The sequence below is a fragment of the Bombus pyrosoma genome, linkage group LG9, assembly GCF_014825855.1.
Source record: "Bombus pyrosoma isolate SC7728 linkage group LG9, ASM1482585v1, whole genome shotgun sequence".
NCBI lineage: Eukaryota > Metazoa > Arthropoda > Insecta > Hymenoptera > Apidae > Bombus > Bombus pyrosoma.
This window is the reverse complement of record NC_057778.1, coordinates 974,773-997,112: the sequence shown is the minus strand read 5'-3', so window position 1 is coordinate 997,112 and position 22,340 is coordinate 974,773. Positions and strand designations below refer to the sequence as shown.

Here is a 22,340-nt window from a genome sequence, read left to right as displayed (position 1 = left end):
ACTATTACAAATAAGAATAAATAGTAATACTAAAGAATACAATCGGTGTATGTTTACATGATATTTCTGTTTTCACTTATTGTTAGTATCTTTTAGCAATCCCTCAGTTTTTCTCAATACTTATTCTTAATACAAAACAAAAATAATGGAGAATTATAATCCTATAACAATACATTTTTTCAAGCTCATAGCAAGAATGCAATATGTATAACATACGATGTAATTTCGAAATCGTGATATAAAAAGAGCAAATGAAAAAACTTGATCTTTTTTTTTTTGAAGGAAGTACATATTGTATAAAAATATGTTGTTCTAGATTTCTGGTCTCATTTTACTAAGGAATTACTTTGTATATTTTACATTGAATCCACCACAAACCAACCCCTTGAATCGATAAAAGTATAAATAACTATAAAACTATATAAAATTCTGTTGTTACTTTTATATGTACTATTTCTCCGACAAATATAAAGTTGAAGAGTCGGCGGCAGGTGTCTGGAAAATAAAAAGTAAAGCACGATTGGATGTAGACCTTTCAAGGTAGCAAATACGTTCATAACACGAAATGCGGTTGTGATAAACGGGATTGGTCGATCGATCGATTAACGAAAAACGAACGAGCCAGCAGAAAGTCTTTATTCGTGGCGTGTTCCTGTTTTCAGACATACGGTTGCAGCTGAACGAACAGCTGAGATGTCTCGACATCCGGATGGAGGCCCAAGTCGCCATCGTGGCGGAGCTTCAGGATTTTTTTCGAAGGAGAGCCGAGCTCGAGCTCGATTACAGCAAGTCCCTCGACAAGTTAGCCAGAAGCATACAGCTCAGACACAAGGAGCAAAAGCAAAAGTACGTATCTTATCTTCTCTTTAGTCTTTGTTTTTAACAATCTCACATTATCATTACATTATCTACATATGTACATAGCACTGGTTTCTTTTTTGCTAAATTAAGAGACTATTTGTTTCTAAATGAACAAAGGATAATAATCTAGTGCTATTGAGTTCTTTCTCCATAATTAATATACTGTTCAAAACAATTAAGGAGTGTAAGGAGGATAAAGAAGTCCTGTAGGTTTGATAGACAGATAGTTTGTAATAAATAGATTGCGGATTTTTATGCACTTATGGGAGATTTGAAGGTGCAAAAATGTATACAATGCATATGATATACAAAAATATATAAATATTCGAAGTAGAAAATTGGTTATAAAATATATAAAATATATAAAAATGTAGAAATGCATAAAAATCTGCAGTCTGATAATAAAAATTGACTTTATGAGTTATCAAAAAGTTTACGAACAGAACGAGTGGGTACGCAGATCAAAGTAACAACACGGGGAATGATCATTTAGTTGTTTCGAATAGTATAGTTTATTAAAGTACATTGATAGATGCGTAGATTGGTGATAAAGTAGTAATGGTCGGAAGTAAGCAGATCAAGCTAACAGCAAACAATTCCTAGGCGAGAACATTGGCCCCTATTCTCGAGTTATGCTTGCTGGCAACAACTTATCAACGAGACCAAGTCCTTAAGCAGAGATCATGCGGCTCTTTCAGAAGTGTACAGCACACATCTCGTCGGTCGTCTCAATCAGGTGATGGAAGATGTTCAACGGATATACAAGCGTGTGAGTATAAGCCAGTACCATTGGAATCTTACAAAATACATTTACGATTTGTTGTCTACAATTATGAAATGTTATAAATAATATTATACGATCAAGAAACGTGGAAGAATACAGTTTGAAGTACTTAGGTCTTTTGTACATTAATTTTTATCAATACACTATTCCAACTAAAAGCTCTAGATATCAATTTATAAATAACATTTGCAACTTGAAGTCCGAGACATCCCACTTTGGAGCTCCTCCAGACTGATAAAAATATCTAACAATTGGTGCGCTCACTTATGCTTCAATGTTACTATGTCCTTTTCATCAGGAATACATTATTTACTATTGGTCGAAGAAATTAGATCCAACAACTAGAATCAACGTAAAATATTCACATCAAAAATATCACACATACGCATCTACAAATCTTACTACCGCCATGAATATATGTACTTGGCGTTGATCTGGGGGGATGCTTATATCAACGGACGGATATACATAATCAGAGGAATCATTAAAAATGACGGTCGTCCAATCCGATTGATTTCAGTGCCGTGAAATAGGCTACGAGACGCACGAAGAGATCCTTCGAGTGTTGGACGAGCTACATACCACGATGAAAACGTATCAGACATACCAGACGGGGTCACGGCAAGCGGAAACGAAGCTTCGTGTGGCGGAACAACAACGCAGCAAGCTCGAGGTGGCGAATGCCCCGCCCGAGAAGCTCGCGCGTAGCAAGAAATACAAGCTCATGGAAAAGGAAGTGAACAAGGTGGGTTGGCGATGTGAAATCAAGGCCAAGCCGCCGGCTGCTCTCGCTACTCGCCCGTGTTTCTCGATCCTCTCTATTCTCTCTTCAGCTTTCTGTCTCTTTCTCTCCCTCTCTTTTCTTACTTTCTACCTTTCTTTCTATTTGCTTCTCTGACCCTGAGGAGGTCGAGTGTACTTCAAGACGCGCGAGTATCGATTTCCGTCACGTTCTTCTTACATGGAGGATACGTGAACCGAGGCCACCAGCTATCTATGCATTCTCTTGATGAATAAAGCACCGTTTCATTCAACTCTCTGTCAAAATTTCACGCCTTACCATTACTAGTTTTAGAGAGAAACTTTGTGTAGGGTAGACTGTGCGATTGTCTAGGTTTGTTGAAGAGATGCGGCAAAAGTTGGAGGTTTCGGGGATTTTGATTGTCAGAAATTAATATCACAGATAAAAGGACGGTATTGATTAAAATTGAACTCACGTATACTTTTCATTCTGTTCAGAGGAAGGTCAAGTATCAAGAGGCAAAGCTAAAGGCGTTGAAAGCAAGAAACGAGTACATTTTGTGTCTGGAGGCATCCAATACGACAATACAGAAGTACTTTCTAGACGACCTATCAGATCTGATCGATGTAAGTTCTAATAATCAAAGAAAAGAGCAAAATCCTTATAACTTCTATAAAAATCATAATATTTTGATGAATGAAAGACAAAGGTAATATTTGGAGTTTGCTGCTTTATTTGTTATATCTACTCTTCTAATGATATACTAGCTTTGAAAATAGTTTTAGTCTGGTTAATTTACAAAAATGTTCAAATACAAACCAATAGAAAAATTGTTATTATATTAAAAGTCAATACAATTATATGGATCAGTGATCTAAAACTTTTACCCAATAACATAAAACGTAGAACGTTGCAACAATTATTACAAAATATATTTAGCAACTCAAAGGAAACTTATTGCATGCATCACGCTACTATACATTTGCGTTCCGCGCTAATTGTTTTAACAATGCAAAGCTTTAATGTGGAAAATGCTCGAATACATATTTGACACGCAATCTATGAACTAATTGCAGTAACTTGAACATGACTTAAGAGAGCACTAAACGGGCTTCTCGATACCGTACACGTGACTCAATAATAGGTCAGTGAATCGGTTTAGTCAACTGAAAGGTTTAATCGCCTTTCCTAATTGTTTCTTTGTTAAATGATTGTTGAGTAAGATGTACATAAATAAATCTCCTTGACAAAATTGCATTCACTTGTTCCAATAAAGATTTGGTCATTGTCCTTCCAGTCTCTCAAGTTCCATTCCAATTTTGTGCAAATTTTTCTAGAAATAAATGTAATATATTTATTTCATAATAATTTATTTTTTTATATTTTTATAATAAAAGAAATTCATATTTGTGTATGGAAAATGTTCTCGTATTTTTGTTTACTGTAATATATAAATATAGGATAAGAAATATAGATATCCTAAAAACTGGATATTCTCGGTATTTTTTCAGTGTATGGATTTTGGATTTCACAATTGCATCGCAAGAGCGTTGCTAATGCATTGTAGCGCAGAGGAAGGTAGGCAACGTTCGCTGCAATCCGGTGCTGAACAATTGGCAGCATGTGTTGGTGCTCTAGACTCGAGGGCGGATAAACAGAGGTTTTTAGAATCTCATCATTCTGCTTTCATGATACCTAAGAAGTTTGAATTCCAAGGTCAACGAGGAGACGAGGTACTTGAAGTATGAAAATTCTTCTTTTCTTTAATCATCATTTGATCACGTTCGAACGATTTAGATCATGAGAGAACAAGTTTATAATTGATTAATCTTGATGTAATTATAGTAATAAAATTATTATTATATTCTAAATTTATTCTTATATTCATGTTTTGAAACATTCTATATAACTTTAAAAAAAGGTATGTTTTGTATTTTTTAAAAAATAAGTTTTGTAAAAAAATTAAGTTTTGGAGATATATCCTACATTTCATATACATAAAAACTAGTGAAAACGTGTGCAAATGATACTTACAACTTTTAACATACTTTAATTATTAATCTATCTTTTGCAATTTATTTTTATAGACTCCAGAACCAGAACTGCAAAAATTGTTACACGCTGAGATGGAACAAAGATTGTCCCAATTGCAACAAAGACTCACATCTTTAAGAACAGAATCTGAAGAAGTTTGGAAAACCTTGGAGACAGCAGAAGCTAGTCTATTGGAGATGTTAACCGCGAAAGATTACGACTGTTCCAGATACTTTGGTGAGAACGCTGTTCCCACCTCCAGGCCACCAGAAACTGTGCAAATTAAGCTCAGAGCAGATAGACAGGAAACTGAAGAATTCTACCTCACGGTAAGTTCGACTGATTAAAATAATTACTTAATCAGATAATGAAAAATTAAATGGGATGGGGGGTTAATTATATTGAATATAACAAATTTGGGGATAAGGAAAATCCTTAGGGTAATAAAGGCCTTTTTTATAAAATGGCTATTAGGGATTAATAGAATAAATAGAGTATATAGAATATTAATTTTTTGTTATTTAACTAGCTATTACCAAACTTATTGTTAGTAATACTAGTTTGAAACATTTTTACAGAAATTCAGGGAATACCTTCTTGGAACATCAAGAATAGCTAGGTTAGACGCAAAACAAGAATACATTCGACAAAGCCTGTTAGATGGCTCGACTGCTAGCCCGAATCCATCGATATCAACAACGAAGCAAAAACAAGCTCGGAGAAAACGAATCGGTAGATTACAGATGAACGGCCAACCAAAGTTATTCGGTGGCTCATTGGAAGAATATTTGGAAAGCACTAATCAAGAGATACCTTTAATCATGAAAAGTTGCATTAGAGTCATCAATCTATATGGTCTTCATCATCAAGGTATTTTCCGAGTCTCGGGCTCCCAGGTAGAAATTAACAATTTTCGGGAATGGTTCGAAAGGGGAGAAGATCCATTGGCCGACGTCACTGATGCATCCGACATTAACAGCGTAGCCGGTGTGTTGAAGCTCTATTTGAGAGAACTAAGGGAACCACTGTTTCCTATTATTTACTTCGAACATTTAATGGAATTAGCACAACTAGAATCAAAACAAGAGTTTGTTAACAAGATGAAGGAACTGATTTCCAGTCTTCCAAGACCAGTTGTCATAGTGATGCGGTACTTGTTCGCTTTTCTTAATCAGTAAGTACATTATATCAATTATCAGTTAAGTACAATTTATAGCAAGAATTTTCATGTTAGAATTTAAAGAAAAAAACTGCTTTTTATAGCCTCTAATATTTTTTACGTGTTTGCTTGAAGAAGATTAAAAAGATAACTATTGAGAAATCCCTTTAAATTTTATTCAAAACATTTCTTTATTTACTAACAGCCTCTCAGAATTTTCGGATGAAAACATGATGGATCCCTACAACTTAGCAATTTGCTTCGGCCCCACCTTGGTACCTGTTCCAGAAGACAAGGACCAAGTACAATACCAGAACCAAGTGAACGAACTCATCAAGAACATTATCACGTTCTGTGAAGAAATATTTCCAGAAGATATTGGAGGTACTCAATACGAAAAGTACATCAGTAGAGAACCTGACGACGTGTAAGTATATAATATCTTATCTTATACTGACAGAATATTTTATCCATAATTTACCAATTTATGATTTTTCATGAAAATAAATGCAGAGACGTGGGAGATTCGCCGACGGACCAGGTCCAGGAAGACATGGACTCCGAAGTGTATCCATCTGAGGATGGTGAGTGAAACCAGATATGTAATAGTTGTGTAGTTGTTCGGAATCCAACAGCGCGATCTACGTTCGTTTTGTGTATTCCCAGAATCAGAAAACCTTGAAGCCACAGCGCAATTCGATTTCAATGCAAGGTCCGAAAGAGAGTTAAGCTTCAAAAAGGGAGATACCTTGACTCTATACACACAAGTCAGTAATGACTGGTGGCGAGGTGCCTTGGCCGGTAGAGAGGGGCTTATTCCCGATAAATATATTATGATCAAGATAAAGTAAGTGCGACTTAATCACGCAGTGGTGAATTACTTCCTTCGAGAATGTCTTCTGTTGAACCTAGTGGCTGAATTTAGCAATTCCAAAGGGAACGAAATTTGGATGACATATGCTTGCTTTTTAAGATAAAAGGAAAAGCTTCTTTATAGATTTCGCTGTTAGAAATGTTTTCTCAATATAATTTTCTTTTGATGAATGTATCTTCTTTCCTTTTTAGTTCTTTCCATGTGAATATCTGATTTGTCATATGATTATTGTTTATAGAAATATTATTCTTTCAAAATGGGATATATGACTTCTTATGGAAAGAATTAAATATGGAGTAAGAAAGCACGGAGATTTGATTAATTCCACTGCTTTCAAATCCTTTTCGTTTTCGCATGATTATTCAGTATAAAGTCTTGTATCCACCGGCCACGTAAATGGTTCACAAACGTTTACGAATTCCTTGAGCGGTAGGTAGAGGCGTAAAACTAAATGCTCATTAACATATTTAGTGTCCGTTAAATTGACCATACACCATTGAAATAATTTCGCTTGTTTTAACGCAATATCCGTATATATTATAACATATGCTTTACAAAACAAATAATATTATTTAGATGCTCAATGATACATTTGATAATTAACATCATTTTTATAACATTAAGTTGTTGGTAATCTCCACAACAGCAATATACATATTGCGAAGGAATTTTTCTAACATTCTTGTTGTAAGATTTAGGTTTTGTTAAACCTATGTTGAAATTTATTATAATTCATTGTATAATTCTTCCAGACTCAAAAGGTTTCTTTATAGATCCAGGAATGCTTGTCATGCAGCTCTGCTTGCCTATTTCCTTACGTAACTTCATTTTATGAAAATACTTGTATCTTTTGTTCAGGGACGAAGAACGTGAAAAGGAACTCCTGAAGTCGTCGAGTGAAGAATCAATGCGAAGAAGGACTTCAAGCTCTGCCGATAGTGTTCTTTCAAGTAACAATTCACCGCTGATGGGACCGTCTGGAAATCCGACTACTTGGCCCTCTAACACTACGTCCGACGTGCAGTCAACCGCAAATATAATCACAACAGACAATAGCAGTAACAGTGGTGTTATTCCAGCAGTCGTGACAAATGCCCCTTGCATCTCAGCACAACCAATCATCAGTCGAGAGGTACTGGAAACTACCGTTTAGTATTAATATATCTTGTTCGATTTTTTTCTTTTCATACATTCGTCTGCTTGTACATTTTCTGCGACGCACTCGGAGGATTTTTGAACTTTTAAGCACAAGTGCATGGCTATTGTGCTGTAATTCGTCTTTCTTAAGTGCAGTAGCAGCGAAAGATTGGAATGCACATTTTAAAGACGCAGACTTGTTGCCTGTACACCACACATATCTAATAGAAAAGCAGCATCGCTTTATGTCGTGGGACCAGAAATCTGTTACAAAGTCTCTTGTTTGTTCAAATGGATATAACATTATAAATAATCACATTAATTCGGAAATTTTGTGGAAATATAATAGAAATTTTATAAGAACCAGTATCGTTATTGTTTTGTTTTATATTTTAGAAGGGTCGCTGGATTTTTTATGATAGATTTCGTTGGGTTCATAATCTGTGATCTTTTAAGATTCAAAGATTTTCTCTCACACTATAGTAAGTTCATAAGATAGGAGACATGAACCTAAGGCTATTGTTAAGTTTAATTTACTTCGAAATAGTACTATTCCAATTAGCTGTAATCATTTGTATGATATATTTGTAAATAAAATAGAAATATATACATGTTTGTTGCTGCATGTGCCTTGGTCTCTTTGTCTTGTGTCGCCTGTATCCTTTTTGTTGTCTTGCGTCATGTACTTTTTTTTTCATTTTTTGTACTGATTACGACTTTCGATGTTAATAGTTGGGATGGTTTTTCCAGATATACGTTTAGTCAGCTTTTAGTTGACAAGAAAAGTTTCACATACATAGGTAGTGGGCGAAACGGACTAAAAACTGTTCGATAAAACTGCTGCCAAGTGTCGTGTGGTTCTGTCATTTGTGTTTTTCGTTTCGTTGAAGGAGTGCCTCTGTTTAACAGTTCAGTTGGTTTGTGAATCCTAGCATTCTGTAAAACAATTTCAGTCTATAGATGAAACCAAAATGGAATGCTACTCGCAGAGCCTACTTCTCCAGCGGATATTCTTTTGGCTTGAGGTGAGTAAACAAGTGTCTCACCCACCCAGATCAGTTAATAATTAACTTCGTCGTTGGCATCTCTAGACAGATAGGTATCAGTGCAAGACTGTTGTCACGTTTACATGTTTGCCTGCTTGTATTCATCCTACTCATTGCCAGTTTTACGAGCAGTTTTTAATTCTACCTTGGTATGAATATTGTTCTTATGCACTTGTGTTTATTCATTTCCTTCTTCCCATATTAATGCATGCAGATATCCACTTTAATCATTTATATAAATATTATACCTTCATATTCTTGTACACACATGTCTAAAACCTGCAAATTACTTCTGACCAATTTATGAGATATTCTAAATTAGAAGATTCAAAAATTTGATTTCAACTATTAATTGATTTATATTTCTATACAAATATAAAATAAACATGTAGGTACTATCTACATTAAAAAATTGTGGAAGTCACTAAAATTAAATTGAACCGTTTTCAAGATTATTTTATAAAATCCGCTAAAAAATAATCATCTAAATTAGAATATATCTCTCATTATTATTTATTGTATTATAATTTTATCTTTTCTCTTCTTTTTATAATATGTATCACTTATTTTAGAGAATGAAAAATTTTCTGTGTTATACTTATTATCTATTTGGGATTTAGTTCAATGATTCTTTTTAAACATATTTTGTTCAATTAAAAAGTAGTAGGTTCTTACCATAGCTATTTATAATCTAATAAATATAAATTGTAAAAATAACAATTTGTAACAAAATTCCAGGGCACTACATACTCAATAACAACACAGAAAATAATTTACATTTCATTGCAACAAACGTGGTTGGTAATTCGGAGAGCGTCACTAGTTTCCCATTCACTACGTAACAAAACATTTCACCATAAATGCTTCTTTAAACGTCTATATTACAATCTACAATAGTTTCACATTGCTCAACTATTTTCAGGAATGTGCATCTCGAGTAGCAAAGGTATCGACACCAGAAAAAGAGAAGCATATCTTCATTTCTGATCATCGTGCAGACACAACGCCAGTCATTATTAGTAATAATGCTGAGAACGAGAAGATATCAGACTTCAGCGAGTCGTTACAACAACGCAACGAAGATACTAGCGAAGAAGCAGAACGTATTTCCTTGATGAGCCTAGACAGCGGATCAAAGCGTGGAACAAGTAGAAAACAACACTGGAAATCCCAAAGCATGGGTGATACTGTGCAGCAAACTGCGAATTCTCTTCAAACAAGCAATACTATCTCTCAAGATGAAGAACCTCAGGAACAGCCGACGTTTTCTGCGAATCGAGAGCTTTGGCAAAGACGAGCGACATCGCAAACGCAATTGAACCCGCCTGCGCCTCCTAATCATAAAATTTTCCGTGCCTCCCAAGAATTCCGTGAAATGCGTCAGAAACATACACCGGATTTGGTAATGGATCTGCCTTTATCGGCACAGGATGCGAGTAAAAAGTCTGCTTCGTCGAGCAGTCTAAGCAGTTCTGACGAAGAGACGCCAACTCAGCCATCTCGTGCTGAAGCGGCCACATCGCCAACGGGCGGTCCTGAGTCCCCTGACATGAGCACAGCTGCAGAACGATTCGCTAAACAGAATCAATGCACTCTAAAGAAAAATACCAAATCGAATCCTGACGCGTCAAAGTTAAAACGTATGGAGACCGAACACGATCCCGAACAAGAGTCTGAGGAAATTGTTAGGTCGACAAGTTCCAATCAGATCTCGGATTCAATGCCTTTGAGATCACCTCTTCCACCACGTTCGACGCCCAAGATAGTGGCGAAATTTGCAGATATGCACCTAACAGGCGGCAGCCAGGTGTCCTCGTTCAAGCCGCAGATAAAAGTGAAGCCAACGATTCTCAGAAAACCGGTGTTACCATTCCCACATCCGCACATGAGTCCTGAGCTCGCGAGGAAAATCGAAAAGCAAGCGCAGAGCGCTGAACAAACCAATTAATTGCTAACCCAGGGTATTACAGAGAAGTTTTTAGCAGCGAGGAAATATTTATTTTCAGCAACCCATGCGTGTTTGAGTAAGATTTTCAGACGCGTAGATTTGCCACTGACTTTCCATTGACCAGTTACTCCGCCCAAATCGCAAGGACACGAAGTGTGTTAGTTACAGTACCCAAAAAAAGAAAGGAAAGCCGGACAGCATCGTTCCTTGATATGGAACGGGTCACGTGAGTTTAGTTTCAGCCAGTGGACGTTGCGTATAAAAGGTCTGATGCTGTCCTCGGGCCGAGTTTATTTTTTCTACGACTATTTTCCATTTTCGCATAATTTTTTTACCAAATGACCCGCGAAACGATGTTTCTAGTCATCGAGCGATGATTGAAAAACGATGCGAGAAATGTGTGAGCGAGAAAAATACATCGAAAAAGAAAAAAACAAAAAAAAGAATATAATTTCGAGATTAAGTAGTTTTTCGTCGATAGAGCGAGAGAATGAGAGCAAGAGAGCGCGAACGAGAGAGCGAGAGAGAAAAAAGCCAGATGATTTTGTACGTTGGACGATTTGTAATTTATTGCAAAGAATATTTCTTCTCAACGTGTTATCAGTATAATGTTTGCAACAAACGTATTTGATGTTCCTTTAAAAACGCACGCGAGTAAGTATGAGTTTTAAACAAAACAAAAAAAAAAGAACTAGAACCTTTTTTAGGAATTAGTTTCTTAAGAAGAATGAGTGAGATGATTTCGGGATTTAAATCCCGAGCTATTATTATTATTATTATTATTATTATTATTATTATTATTATTAATATTAATATTATTATTATTATTATTACTATTATTATTATTATTATCATTTAACATTAATAACATGTCACGGACGTCTTTAATAAGAATTATAACGACAATGATGTTCGATATATTCGAGAATAATAAGTGTACAATAATGCACGAGTATTTAAACAATTCGACGTCAGTTCTAGATATGTACCAATAATTCTACTATGACAAAAAAAATTCAACGAAATCAGAAGAAAGCGATGTAACACCTCGATGTATTCATGCCCTTCTTCCCTATAACCAATTTAAAAAAAAAGGAAAAAATCGAAAAAAAATCATTGTACTCGTTTATCGAAGTAATATGCATACAGTATAATTGATACTCTGTGCAAGCATTCTACGAATTATACTTTGAGTGGAAAACTAACGGGACGCGTTATAAACAATCGTGATCCATAAAGTAACGAGTGATGCAAATTCAATTAAGATTGATTAACATAATACTCTTTATAGTTGCTGATCAAATATTAGTACGAAATATTATCACATTATACCCACCGCAATAAGAAAAATACCAAAGCCAATGGATTATTGCCTCCCCCCTTCCCCATTTTTCTGATTGTATCATAATATTTGTTGAACGAACACAAAGCTAAAACTTGAGTTTTCTTAACGGTGCGTTCGTTTTTATATACATAGTTCACACATAGTGAGAGTTGCGCTTTTACAATCGTTTTCTTTTGTATAACTACTCTCATGTTGAATTGTTAGCCCCATGAGAATTCAGTGTAATTTAACGTGTAATTTAATGTTGTTACGTATTTATGTCAATTTGCCCCATCGTACAGATACAGGAGCCTAATTTGACTATTTTTCCGTTACGGTTACTGATATTAACTTCAATAAAGAAACTTGCAGGCTGCATTGTGACCGTTTCTGCAATAAAACCTAATCATATTCCTAAAACTAAATTTGTGTAACTTTTATAGGTGTTGCGGTAAGTAAATTTCTTAGTGCTTGTTCTTTTGTTTTTATTATTAGGAAAGAGTCCCTGATTTTTAGTTTGATGGTAACATTGAATTATGAAAAAATTTAACACGTCTATAATATTTAATATTATTCGAATTATTTTTCCTGATAAAAAATATTTTTGGTTGTGTTAAAAATTATAATTTTTCCAATTACTTGCTCCAGTACAATCAAGAACCATTAGATGATCATTGAAAGCTAACTTGAAATAAAAGTATTTATAAAACTAATGAAAAATGTGGAAAAACAGGTAACAAATCATTTATTTTTGGCAGGCCTTTTACAAGTATCCTGCACGTTGAATGCAATAACTTAAATGAACATTTACATAAGATTTTCTTTGTTAAATGTTCATAGAGTGCATCGGTGTTCATAGAGCGCGCGAAATTTAAATGGAGAAATACAGTATTTACACCTGATAAGTAAGTGACTAATGGTCAATGAGAATACATAATTAAATACATAAGGACGGCTGATAAATCAGCTGATGTCAGCTTTTGTACATAGCTACATACATGTTCTTTGCGAAAAGGTAAAGATGGCATTGTATGCGTATGCATGTTTATTGACGCTAAGCTTGAAAGAATTTCTCAACAAATCACGTATCGAGTATTAACATTCACATCCTCATATTTTTATCAGATTCAATTGTTTCGTTTTTGATATTATGTGTCCCTCTTGGTTTTCCCTTCGATAAAAAAATGTGGTTAGTTTTTGATAATTACAACTTCGAAAAGTCATTAAAAATACAATGTTGATTATTGTATTTCATACTTGAACTTATTCAAGTTTAATGGTTTCAATGCCGATACACGATAAAGATTTTCAAACATGGAAATTGATGAAATAGTGAGAGACATTTTTGGGTCAGATATATTCTTAGAATTTACTGATAAAAAATCTAGCAATGAAAGTGAAAAATCTTCAAGGTATTTTTACTACTCGATTGATTTATTTATGTATTAATTTATCATAGTTAATAGTTTTTGAAATATATGTATTAACATTTTAGGATAGCTCATAGTTTAGATTCAACAAATAGGTACATTGAAAGTGCTCTTTTAAAAGATGCTCCAGAAAAAAATGTAGAAGACAAAAGAATTGGCAGAATTGGACCAAATGTTGTCAGATTTGACATAACATCACGTCTAGGATTATTCTCAATTTCTCCTGATAAGCTTACTCTTAATGGCAGAAGTAATTTTAGCACAATGAGAGCAAATACAGCGGTATATCAAGGGAAATGGATGTATGAAGTTCAACTTGGAACCAAAGGTCTCATGCAAATTGGTTGGAGTACAGTTAATTGTACATTCACTCAAGAATCTGGTGTTGGTATGTTGATATTTCTGATAACATAATTTAAGAATTTAACTCTATCTTATAGAATGTCTCTTTATTAGGAGATACCATTAATTCATATGCTTATGATGGAAACCGTGTTAGAAAATGGAATGCAGCTACGTTTACATATGGAGAACCATGGCATATAGGAGACATTATTGGATGTGCATTAGACTTAGATAACGGAAATGTTGATTTTTATAGAAATGGTAGATATCTTGGACGAGCTTTTGAAAATATATCAATGGGTGCTGGTTTCGCATATTTTCCAACAGTAAGTCTTGCACTAAGAGAAGGTTTAACAGCCAATTTTGGATCCACACCAATGCACTATCCTTTAGAAGGATATGAGCCATTACAAGCAATTCCAAAACAAGAAATACATCAAGCTGTACTTTTATTCAAATGGTTTTTGAAAATAATAGAACAGATAGATACAAGACAAAATATGAACAAAGAGAGTGATATAAGCAAAGAGATTATACATAAAGAAAAGTTACATAATGAAGATATGAATATACAGACCTATTTAATGTGTCTTTCAAATTGCGTTTTAAAACATATAGGACCTTTAATTTCAATGCCATATGTTACGGAATATATTGTAGTTCCTTTTATAAGACATCTTTCAGAATCAGAAACTTCTTTATTGTCAACATGTTTAGATTTATTATGGACATTTCTTGAAGAGCATGAACTCAGGATATGTTTAGAAACTATTGTCGTTTTTTTACTGTCTGCATTCAGACATGTATCTTACTTAATTGAATATTCTGATCAGTGTAAGAACTTGCTTCTTTTAACAAAACTTTGTCAACATGTATCAACGCGTCAGTATTTATTACAACATTTACTCTTTGATCAAGTAAGGCTTCCAAATTTTTTGAATGTTAAACCACCAGATAAAAAAGGACTGATTGACATAGTTAGTAATGTATGGTGGGAAACAGATCCTGTAGATTTAACAGTTGAAGCTAATAAAGAAAGTTACTTAGAAGCTTGTCAACAAATTAAAACTACAATCTCTGGTACAGTCAATTTTAAGCGTTTTTGTTGTATAATTTTTAATATTTTTTATTTATAATTTTTATTTTACAGAACTAGAAACATTACAAGTACAATTTTTAATAATTCTTCTTGACAATTCTGATGGTAATGAAAGAAGACCGACTTCAAGAACTATATTTTTAAGAAAATTTAAGCGTTTTGTTCCTGTAGCAAGTAGTGTAAGTAACGGACTATTAAACTTTCGATAATTAAACTATTTTGTTTAGTATTATGTCTTTGGTCAGTATTTCTACAGATAATAATCGATAACTTCAGAATCCGGCACCGATTACTCTTTGTTGTATTTATCGACTTCTGATCGCATTCAAAATTTTATGGGATGCCGAAGTTGGAACAGCACCTGTTTATGTGCCTTCCAGGTAAAATTTTATTCAATATACTTTCAATATTAATAACATCGTTTTTTTTATAAACTGGAATGAACAGGGTATTTTACGATGGATCGATCGATTACTCCAGAATCGAAAGACTGGGTGGATTAGTGTCTCATTTGAACAAGATGCACAGAGGTGAACTAATACAACTGTTAGGGTCTGAACACCAAACAATTGTTACAATGGATCAAACTCAAGAAACATCTCATTCATATAGAATGGCACTTGTTCGAGTGAACAACATGAATTCACTAGATCAAGGAAGATCAATAATCCTTGATACAACATCATTACCCATGAACACTGCAGATCCAACTACATCTTTGCTTGAATTACTCGATAGTATTATTTTATTTTACCATCTAGTAGCAAAGAAGCCATTGGCAAAAGCGGCTCTTCTTAGGAATAGCATGTTAGAATATATTTCTGCCAATCAAAATATAAAAATACGACTAGAAGAAGTTAAACAGAAAGAGAAGCTTGAATCTGTGTCAATCGAGCAAGAATTACTCAGATCCATTAACGTTTTCAATGCTAAGTTAATAGAACAGGGAAGACATATGGCGTGGATTCGTGCTGCTGTTTATTCAAAGGAGAAACAATCACAACTAGTATGGCTTCTAAAAGTGGTTACGTTGACTTTGACGAACGCCAGCTTAGAAGGAAACATGTTTAGTTTTGTCCCGGACTTTTACGTAGAAGCACTAGCCGACTTGTGTGTTGGTTTACGAAATCATATGCATCCAACAGCACGTATTGAACAAATTCCAGATTACCAACAAATGTTTTTGAACACAGCTAAATTTCTTTGTGATCATTTTATGGATTCTCGTATAGTAAACGTAGATTCTAAGAGCACGTTACTTTTGACGCTAGCTGGATTTGTGTTCAATCCACTTACATTAGAAGCTATGGAAAGTGTACCAGAAGAGAGTCGAATAAAACTTGTCACGAACTTATTGAAATCATACGAAAACAGGGCATGGGCCGAGTCAAATTGGATTTTAGTTAGATTTTGGCAAGGTAATGGCTTTGCCTTTCGATATGAAAGAAGCCCACATCTTTTAAAAAGAGTCGGACCAAAATCATATCAACAAGAATCAATTTCTCAACCTAGAAGTATGTAATTTTTGTTTTCAGTAAATGCCTTAAAAATTGGACAATCAACGAGCTTACTAGTCTCCGTTTTTTAGAGCCATGTCCGTCCATTGTGTACCAAGGCCACGTAAGGGATGTATTATTGAAAAATCTTCAAGACACGACAGCGTTCTTAAATTCTTTACTGAATTTGCTGAACTGGACTTTCTCCGAGTTTATTGGAATGGTTCAAGAGATTCACAATGTTTCATCCAGGCCTGAAAGAGTCTTCATTGAATCTAGACAGCTAAAAATTTGCGCCACATGTTTCGACTTAACGATTTCGCTATTGAGAGTTTTGGAAATGATCATCACTGTGGTTCCGGATATCTTCAATAATTCACCACAGTCTTTCAGTGAAAATCTGTTGTTTAGATTGTGTCAAGTACATGTTTCTATGCTATTAATGTCTTTATACTTTACTTAACATATAATTATCATTGTATTATTATTTTTAGTTACTTTGTCAAATTTTAAATAGAATTAGCTCACAAACTAGTTGCTTCCAACATGTTGTGTTATTGGAAATCCCAGATTTAGAGTCGGTGGATCACTACCCAATACTAGCAGCAGTTACAGGTATTTTGTTGGCATTACTGAATGATGATATGATCAACTCTAAATGTAAGTATCATTTTTAATTACAAGTAAAGAAGGTATATAGACAGAATTCAGCATAAGAAAAATATGAATTTTATTAGCAAAACCCATAGCAGAAGTACCAAGGATTACTCAAACCCTATTGATAGAGCCGAGTTTTCAAATGAGCACTCTTTATTTCTTGCTAGGAGATTCAAAAGTTGAAGATAAGCAAGGAAGAAATATAAAAAGATTTTCTTTTTCAAATTGTAAGTATAAATAAATATATAGTATATATATAAAATATAAATATAGTATATATATAAATATAATATATATAAAAAATTAGCGCATAACTTTTTCTAAATTAAATTTTTGTAGATAAAAATGATGTAACAGAAGAAGAAATTGAAAAAGTGAAAGATATGATAGAATATTTAGACGAGTGTCGTGCTATTTTACCAAACTCAAAAATTTCAAGCGATAATGGTGATATTTGCACAATATGCTATGCACAACCTATAGCAGTAACTTTTAAACCTTGTAATCACCAAACATGTCGTATTTGTATCGACCGACATCTCTTAAACAGTAGATCATGCTTTTTTTGTAAAGTTACGATCGAGAAAGTCATAGACCTTTCTAGCAACGTGTTACACGATTTTAGTAACGAAATTACGTCCTCGAAATAATCCATGAAATTGTGTTGACGGTATAACATAATCGTGAAAGTAATTATAAAAATAAATTTCTTGTAAAGGCTATGATAGATTCTGGAGAAAAGTAAACAAATTGTATAAAATATTATGTAAAATTTTATTTATTTAATATTATTTTCTATCATTCTGTCTTAAAGATTTATGAATACAGTACAAAAATAAAAAATTATAAATTTTAGTCTTTATATAGATTTTCTACCATAATATAATAAACATACCATTATATTTGCATATGTATCAGTCTTTCCCGTTTGCTATTATAATTAAAACAATCTATCAGGGAATATTAAAATATTTAGCTAAATTATAACAGTTATAAATCACAGAACATTATGATAAAATTATTATACGAGCATTTATAACATTTTTTCTTTTGCTTATTAGTAGTTTCCACAAATTTTTCTTGTGTAAAATTTTTTACAACCTCAAATCATATAAGATATACTAAGTACATAGATTTTCTTTCAACTGTCTAAATCCAGATACTAATGAACTATTGTTAGGTTTTATATTCAAATCTTCTGTTGCTTCTGTAAGTACAACACCAGATATAAACGCACCAAGCGCAGTAATAAAAATTGCAAAAAATATTAACAGTCGATCTTTATTCAAATGTAGTTCTGAATCTTTCAAAAGTGTACTCTGAAATAGGCAAATGCCTGGGAAGATAAACATAAAAGCTGCTGACAATGCGCCTAGAAAATTAATAACTGGTGAAATATCTGGCACTAGTACCGCAATTACTAACGATAGTATATACCAGATTAATGTAATAAAAACTCTAAATTTAATAGAATTATTGTCCATTCCTAAAAGACTTAGAAGCGCATCACGACCACAATACAAGACAATTGGATATGTAGTAAAATTTTTGATTGCTATGAATATAATCCCTAAAGTGAGAATTATACTTTTGTCTGCATAGCCTTGAAGAATATCACTGGGCACTTTTCCAGCACCAAATGTCGCATATCCAAAAATACCAACCACTGTGTAAGCAGTAAAACAAATAATCATGCTTACTATAGCACATAATGTAAATTTTTTAAGATTGCGTTCTTTCATACAAGCATACATTGGTATTGCTGTCATATGACTCTGCGAATATAAAAATCATTTGTAAGAGTGAAACAATGAGTTAAAACCACAACATTCTTAAAAATAGGATACCTGGTATGCGAAACAAATTATTGGAATTATTTGAAATGCCTCATATTCGTTGTCTGGCCATATTTTCATAGAATTAATGGGATACACAGTATTTGTAAAATATTTATAGACTATTAATGCTATTACATATAAAATAGTTATGCAACCAATAGAACTAGCATAGCTTAGAACATTCAATCCTTTAAAAAAGCATAAAGGCAGTATAAATAAACTACACGTCACAGTTGTGACAAATGTTCTGGACATATACCTAAAATATTAAACTAGTTAATAAAAAAACAATAATATTAATACAAAAATATTCTAATATATACTTTCATTTACCATGTATAACAATAATCAAGTCCATAGTATGTTGCCAGAATTCTATCAAACTGGTCACCAATGATTATTAAAAATGTTAAGCAACATCCAAAACTATATATCACAATACAAAGTGCACATAGAAACAATGACTTTTGTCCATAAAAATTAGCAAACATATCTTGCATAGTGCAGGTATTTGTAATGTCACTGCAATTGGCTAGAATGACAAGTGTAGCAGTAATAAAGATGAGCGCAACAAGTTGCACGTTAATAGAACTGACCAATCCTCCAGCTCTATCAAAGGCTTGTGGGAAATTTAAAAGACCAGCTCCTAAGGTGGCATTCACAATTAGAAAAATTGTACTTAATATGCTGGTTCCTGCAAATATTACAAACAATTAATAAAAAATATGCAATACATTTCATTTCCTTAAATGCTTAAATATAAAAGCAAAATTTACTATCGAATATTATTCTGACATATACATAGTAGATAAATTAGAATTATTAGAAAAAATCAATGACAGATGTGTCTTATTTATGTTTGAAGAAAAATTAGAAACTGTATTATAAAGTAAAATAATAAACACAATACCTGATCGAGCATTTTCAGCATTAGGAATAGACGAAGGACTTGGTGCAGTGCATAATAACATATCATTGGTAATAAGTCGTTCCGTATCCCCTATTAAACAATTCATGATGATGTTTGCAGTCTGAATGATTATTCCTGACTAATAAACTATCCAAGTTTTATCTGGGATAATGCATTTCTTCAAGTAAAAAGAAAATTTATTAGCAATATCTGTGACTAGATAATTAGATCAAAGTTCGTTAGAAAAAAAAATTATGTGCGTTACTTTAATGTTCCACTTAATAACATTGTTGCTTTAAGAAATATATTACAAGTACATACTTTGTTTCAATTATGGTTTATTGGTGAACTTTAAACCTTCCGACTTGGAATTGTCGATTGAATCCACGTGATGTCGCCATGTTAACTTTGATTAAACTTACTACTAAATTTGAAAACTTGTTAGATGATAAATTATAGTACTTTGCACATTCTTTCTTATTTAAAGCCAATTGACAGTTTAACATATTTAAAAATAATAAAGTGTATTATTTTATAATTGTAATAATATAATATGTTATTTTAAATATTTTATAATATTTTATAAGAAAATGTTTATTTAGGATAACATGATGGGAACAAAATATCAAATTTTATAAAATTGAACGAATAGGTAAAATAATATATAGAAAAATAAAATCTATTTAATTATGTTAGTCATTTATTGTACACATTTTTATTATGCATATAGATGATTCATATTATTAAAAACCTTTAAACAAACATTGAATCTTATATATATGGAACACAAATAAATATTGCTAGATGTATATATGAATATTTATATGCAAAATTTACAAAACTTTATACAGTTCAATCATACATCTACATGATATAAGAAATAGTTTTATAAAAAATAACAAATAATCTAAGCTTCAGGAACGCTTGTATATATTCTTACTCCATGCATATCCTTAATCTCTTCTTTAAGCGCCTGTGGAAATAATTACAATAAAAAAAAAGTCAATGGTGCAACAATATCTTTTCAATAATCTTTCTTACATCGTTAATTAATCGATGCTGCTTAATAGTGTTCAATCCTTTGAATTCTGGTGCAATAACATTTATTTCAAACATTGCACCACATCCTCCTACAATAATAAAATGTAAACATTCCTTCAAGCTTTAAAAAAATTTAAAAGATAAAAAGAATATCTTTAAAATTTTTAGAAACAAGATATTTTTAAATCAAAAATATCAAATTAAAAATAAATAATATAGAACCTTAAATGAATGAAATTAATGTTTCTTTCATATTTCTATATTAGACACATCACTCTTAAGTAATTATTCCTTAATAATGATCAAGAAAACTCTTTTTAAAAAGCATCAGCATTCTATTACATATTCCATTACATTGTCGCAATAAAAATATACCATAATTTACTTCTTTTTCACAATCATTTTACCTGAGACATCATTAACTTCTATAAGTTTAGCTTGAGGAAATTTGTTTCTTAGAATTGATATCATTTTTTGTTCAGCATTTCTACCAGCCAATGCCCTGTTGGGTCCATTCCATACCCTTGATAGAAGCTGCAAAACTTTCATTTTATTCATCTTACGCATTCTTCAAGAATTTTTTATTTCTCTCTTTTAAAGAGAAAGGAAATATGAAAATATGGATATTAGGAATTTCTTCAGACGTGAATAATAAGTATTTAACGAGCTGATTTTGGCATGTTAAGAGGGAATGGTAACTATCATAAAGTTTCTTCAATTATAGAACAATTTGTTCGATAGTAAACATACACTTATGTGAGAAGTGTGTTTGTACCTACCGAAATATTACGAAAATTTGACATAAACACACGACCGAACATAGTTATTATAATAGATCGGGTTCGTTTAAACCTCGTTTGTTTCTCTGTTTATGATCCAATGAGTGACAACTTTTCGTTGAAAACAGTCAAATGAAATAGTAGTCAACTGAGAGTACATAAGCATCAATATTTCACTCGATCAGCTGACTCCTAACTATAAAGTTAAGATGGCGCCATCTACTTAATTCTAGAACATTGTAAAAAAAGAAAAGCGCATTAAAAAATATAAAAATTCATACATATATTTTTTACTTTTACTCATACATGGAATACGTGAATTGAATATTAAATTGACATCAATTGAACATTATTATCACAAATTCATTACATTTGGTATTATTTCATTTAACAAAAATTCATAAAATTTTATTAATGATATTATTCAGTAAATTTGTACATAAAAAGCTTCAAATAGTGAAAACTGAATTATGCAACAACAGATCAAAAATATAAAATATAGCCAAAATTGATGAATGATTTTTCGATCTATAAATATTGATTTCATAAAAAGTGAGGTTAGTCTATTTATTACCGACTAGCCCACCTTTCATAACAAAAATTACAAGCTATTTTTATCGAACGTTATATCACAACCGACATCATCATTTTCATCCACGCATCCAAATAAACAATCTTTCATTGGTATTAATACTTAAAGAAACATTGCATCGCCTAATCTCTAAATGAAACTAGCAGGTATATTAGAAGAAAATGTGATTTCTTTCAAATTCGCGATATTTGCGATACATATGTTAAGTAAATAATCATACATGTGACAAGAGCCAATACATATT

The 22,340-nt window shown here is 32.6% G+C and overlaps 4 protein-coding genes across 18 annotated transcripts in view; 2 read left to right on the top strand and 2 right to left on the bottom strand.

Moving 5' to 3' along the window:
* The window catches only part of LOC122571062 (SLIT-ROBO Rho GTPase-activating protein 1-like), a 43,623-nt gene extending 31,338 nt beyond the window's left edge, over window positions 1–12,285 (top strand). For 8 of the 12 annotated variants that reach the window (XM_043734297.1, XM_043734300.1, XM_043734304.1 and 5 more), the window contains 13 exons: window positions 663–846; window positions 1,465–1,630; window positions 2,166–2,390; window positions 2,885–3,013; window positions 3,899–4,129; window positions 4,475–4,750; window positions 5,000–5,595; window positions 5,786–6,007; window positions 6,094–6,164; window positions 6,247–6,427; window positions 7,313–7,586; window positions 8,545–8,616; window positions 9,560–12,285. In XM_043734297.1, the coding sequence (XP_043590232.1) occupies window positions 663–846; window positions 1,465–1,630; window positions 2,166–2,390; window positions 2,885–3,013; window positions 3,899–4,129; window positions 4,475–4,750; window positions 5,000–5,595; window positions 5,786–6,007; window positions 6,094–6,164; window positions 6,247–6,427; window positions 7,313–7,586; window positions 8,545–8,616; window positions 9,560–10,585 (3,653 nt within the window). In that variant the 3' untranslated portion in view covers window positions 10,586–12,285. The remainder of the gene's footprint in view (window positions 1–662; window positions 847–1,464; window positions 1,631–2,165; window positions 2,391–2,884; window positions 3,014–3,898; window positions 4,130–4,474; window positions 4,751–4,999; window positions 5,596–5,785; window positions 6,008–6,093; window positions 6,165–6,246; window positions 6,428–7,312; window positions 7,587–8,544; window positions 8,617–9,559) is intronic. The other 4 variants (XM_043734301.1, XM_043734302.1, XM_043734307.1 and 1 more) reach the window with 3 other exon arrangements.
* A 474-nt stretch (window positions 12,286–12,759) lies between these two features.
* Window positions 12,760–17,696, top strand: LOC122571064 (E3 ubiquitin-protein ligase RNF123-like). The gene is made up of 11 exons (XM_043734309.1): window positions 12,760–12,924; window positions 13,035–13,321; window positions 13,405–13,727; window positions 13,796–14,764; window positions 14,835–14,962; window positions 15,060–15,163; window positions 15,231–16,297; window positions 16,372–16,700; window positions 16,774–16,939; window positions 17,017–17,163; window positions 17,276–17,696. The coding sequence occupies exons 2-11, from the start codon at window positions 13,224–13,226 to the stop codon at window positions 17,584–17,586; spliced, it is 3,642 nt and encodes a 1,213-aa protein (XP_043590244.1). The 5' UTR covers window positions 12,760–12,924; window positions 13,035–13,223; the 3' UTR covers window positions 17,587–17,696.
* Window positions 17,692–20,107, bottom strand: LOC122571066 (putative sodium-coupled neutral amino acid transporter 7). Of its 4 annotated transcripts, none has more exons than XM_043734313.1 (5): window positions 20,006–20,107; window positions 19,685–19,862; window positions 19,108–19,468; window positions 18,784–19,033; window positions 17,692–18,711 (listed from the first exon to the last, which is right to left on the bottom strand). In XM_043734313.1, exons 2-5 carry the CDS (start codon window positions 19,788–19,790, stop codon window positions 18,058–18,060), a joined length of 1,371 nt encoding a protein of 456 aa, XP_043590248.1. In that variant the 5' UTR covers window positions 19,791–19,862; window positions 20,006–20,107; the 3' UTR covers window positions 17,692–18,057. The 4 variants fall into 4 exon arrangements, with proteins under 4 accessions (XP_043590248.1, XP_043590250.1, XP_043590249.1 ...); XM_043734315.1 differs by having other exon boundaries at window positions 19,685–19,774; window positions 20,006–20,073; XM_043734314.1 differs by having other exon boundaries at window positions 19,950–20,055.
* Window positions 20,108–20,362: 255 nt separating this feature from the next.
* Window positions 20,363–21,733, bottom strand: LOC122570746 (bolA-like protein 3). The gene is made up of 4 exons (XM_043733543.1): window positions 21,505–21,733; window positions 21,133–21,259; window positions 20,726–20,814; window positions 20,363–20,657 (listed from the first exon to the last, which is right to left on the bottom strand). Exons 1-4 carry the CDS (start codon window positions 21,544–21,546, stop codon window positions 20,592–20,594), a joined length of 324 nt encoding a protein of 107 aa, XP_043589478.1. The 5' UTR covers window positions 21,547–21,733; the 3' UTR covers window positions 20,363–20,591.
* Window positions 21,734–22,340: the final 607 nt, after the last annotated feature.

What these genes read in the sequence shown, in the direction of transcription:
- LOC122571066 (XM_043734313.1), bottom strand. Translation starts at nt 19,790, where the DNA reads ATGAATTGTTTAATAGGGGATACGGAACGACTTATTACCAATGATATG. An exon ending in CTTGATTATTGTTATACATG is followed by an intron (nt 19,034 to 19,107) that starts GTAAATGAAAGT and finishes TTAATATTTTAG; the next exon opens with GTATATGTCCAGAACATTTG. An exon ending in TAATTTGTTTCGCATACCAG is followed by an intron (nt 18,712 to 18,783) that starts GTATCCTATTTT and finishes TTATATTCGCAG; the next exon opens with AGTCATATGACAGCAATACC.
- LOC122571064 (XM_043734309.1), top strand. Translation starts at nt 13,224, where the DNA reads ATGGAAATTGATGAAATAGTGAGAGACATTTTTGGGTCAGATATATTC. An exon ending in CACTCAAGAATCTGGTGTTG is followed by an intron (nt 13,728 to 13,795) that starts GTATGTTGATAT and finishes TCTCTTTATTAG; the next exon opens with GAGATACCATTAATTCATAT. An exon ending in ATCAATTTCTCAACCTAGAA is followed by an intron (nt 16,298 to 16,371) that starts GTATGTAATTTT and finishes TCCGTTTTTTAG; the next exon opens with AGCCATGTCCGTCCATTGTG.
- LOC122570746 (XM_043733543.1), bottom strand. Translation starts at nt 21,546, where the DNA reads ATGTTCGGTCGTGTGTTTATGTCAAATTTTCGTAATATTTCG. An exon ending in CAAATTTTCGTAATATTTCG is followed by an intron (nt 21,260 to 21,504) that starts GTAGGTACAAAC and finishes AAAGTTTTGCAG; the next exon opens with CTTCTATCAAGGGTATGGAA. An exon ending in AGCATCGATTAATTAACGAT is followed by an intron (nt 20,658 to 20,725) that starts GTAAGAAAGATT and finishes TTATTTCCACAG; the next exon opens with GCGCTTAAAGAAGAGATTAA.